The sequence below is a fragment of the Trichechus manatus genome, unplaced genomic scaffold, assembly GCF_000243295.1.
Source record: "Trichechus manatus latirostris isolate Lorelei unplaced genomic scaffold, TriManLat1.0 scaffold00006, whole genome shotgun sequence".
Lineage (NCBI taxonomy): Eukaryota > Metazoa > Chordata > Mammalia > Sirenia > Trichechidae > Trichechus > Trichechus manatus.
Window position 1 is genome coordinate 26,523,282 of NW_004443942.1, and position 1,139 is coordinate 26,524,420.

The 1,139-nt window shown below is 62.6% G+C and overlaps 1 protein-coding gene across 20 annotated transcripts in view; it reads left to right on the forward strand.

Annotated features, from left to right (window-relative positions):
- Nucleotides 1–393: 393 nt before the first annotated feature.
- The window catches only part of CD44 (CD44 molecule (IN blood group)), a 96,481-nt gene continuing 95,735 nt past the window's right edge, over nt 394–1,139 (forward strand). For 6 of the 20 annotated variants that reach the window (XM_023738295.1, XM_023738303.1, XM_023738301.1 and 3 more), the window contains exon 1: nt 395–601. In XM_023738295.1, the coding sequence (XP_023594063.1) occupies nt 535–601 (67 nt within the window). In that variant the 5' untranslated portion in view covers nt 395–534. Of the gene's footprint in view, nt 602–1,139 lie in introns of all 20 variants that reach the window. The other 14 variants (XM_023738306.1, XM_023738311.1, XM_023738319.1 and 11 more) reach the window with 9 other exon arrangements.

Genomic DNA, 1,139 nt, shown 5'->3' on the forward strand with positions numbered 1-1,139 from the left:
GAAACCCCGAAAGAACGATCCCCCAGCTGGATTCAAAGAGAAACTTTGTGGACAGGAAGGGCCAGAGGCTGGACCAAATGGACTAGGTTTCAGAACACAGTCATCCTCCTTCCTTAGGCCGCCAATCAAGCTGGCTGGGAGAAGAAAGTGTGGCCAGGGGGCGCGCGGGCCGGTGGACGCTGGGAGGGCCTGGACCCGCAGTGCTGAGGCAGCGCTAGCAGACAATCTCCGTAGAGAACGCCAGGAGGGCAGCGGGGCATCGCAGAGCACAGCTGGTACGTCTTTAAACCGCTGCCGGCTGCTTAGTCACAGCCCCCTTGGGTGTGTCTTTCGCTCGCTCCCTCCCTCTTAGGTCACTCTTTCAACCCTCGGATAAAAACTGCAGCCAACTTCCGAGGCGGCCTCATTGCCCAGCCGGACCCCAGCCTCTGACAAGTTCGGGCCGCCCTCCTTACCCTCTCGTCCGCCGGCCCCCGCCCCGTGCCCCGGGACCCTCCGGCTCTGCTCACTCTCTCTCCAGTTTGCCCGGATACCATGAACAAGCTTTGGTGGCGCGCAGCCTGGGGACTCTGTCTCGTGCAGCTGAGCCTAGCGCAGATCGGTGAGTGCCCGCTGAGAGGGATAGCGGGAAGGGGTGCCAGGAGTGCCCGGGACTCCCAGCAGTCCCACAGGCTGAGTTGGCCCTGGGGACCCGAGTCAAGTGGGCGGCGAGCGACTTGGATTTTGTTAAGGAAAACTGGGCTGAGATTTGCGCTAAACTGTTGGTTGGCGAGTTTGTTGGTGGGAAGCACCGTTTTGTTGGAAGGAAAAGGGAGAGAAGAAAGTTGGCTGGGCAGGCAGCGGCGCAGTTTTGGGTGAGGTCGCTAGAGCGGAGCACATGGCAGAAGGTAACTGTACTCTTGGATGCGCGCAGCCGGTGTCTGGACTAACAGGCTCTTGTTCCCAAAGTCGCTGGAAGCCCAGGTCCGGCTGGGGCAGGGCAGTGACGGGACCAGGGGGCAGGGACTGAGGCAGGGGCAGGGCAGAAGCAGGGACTGGGGCAGGGACGGACGCTGGGGCTGAAGCTGGGACTTCGGCAAGGGCTGGGGCAGGGATAGGGGCTGGGGCAGGGCTGAGCAGGGGCAGGGCTGAGCAGGGGC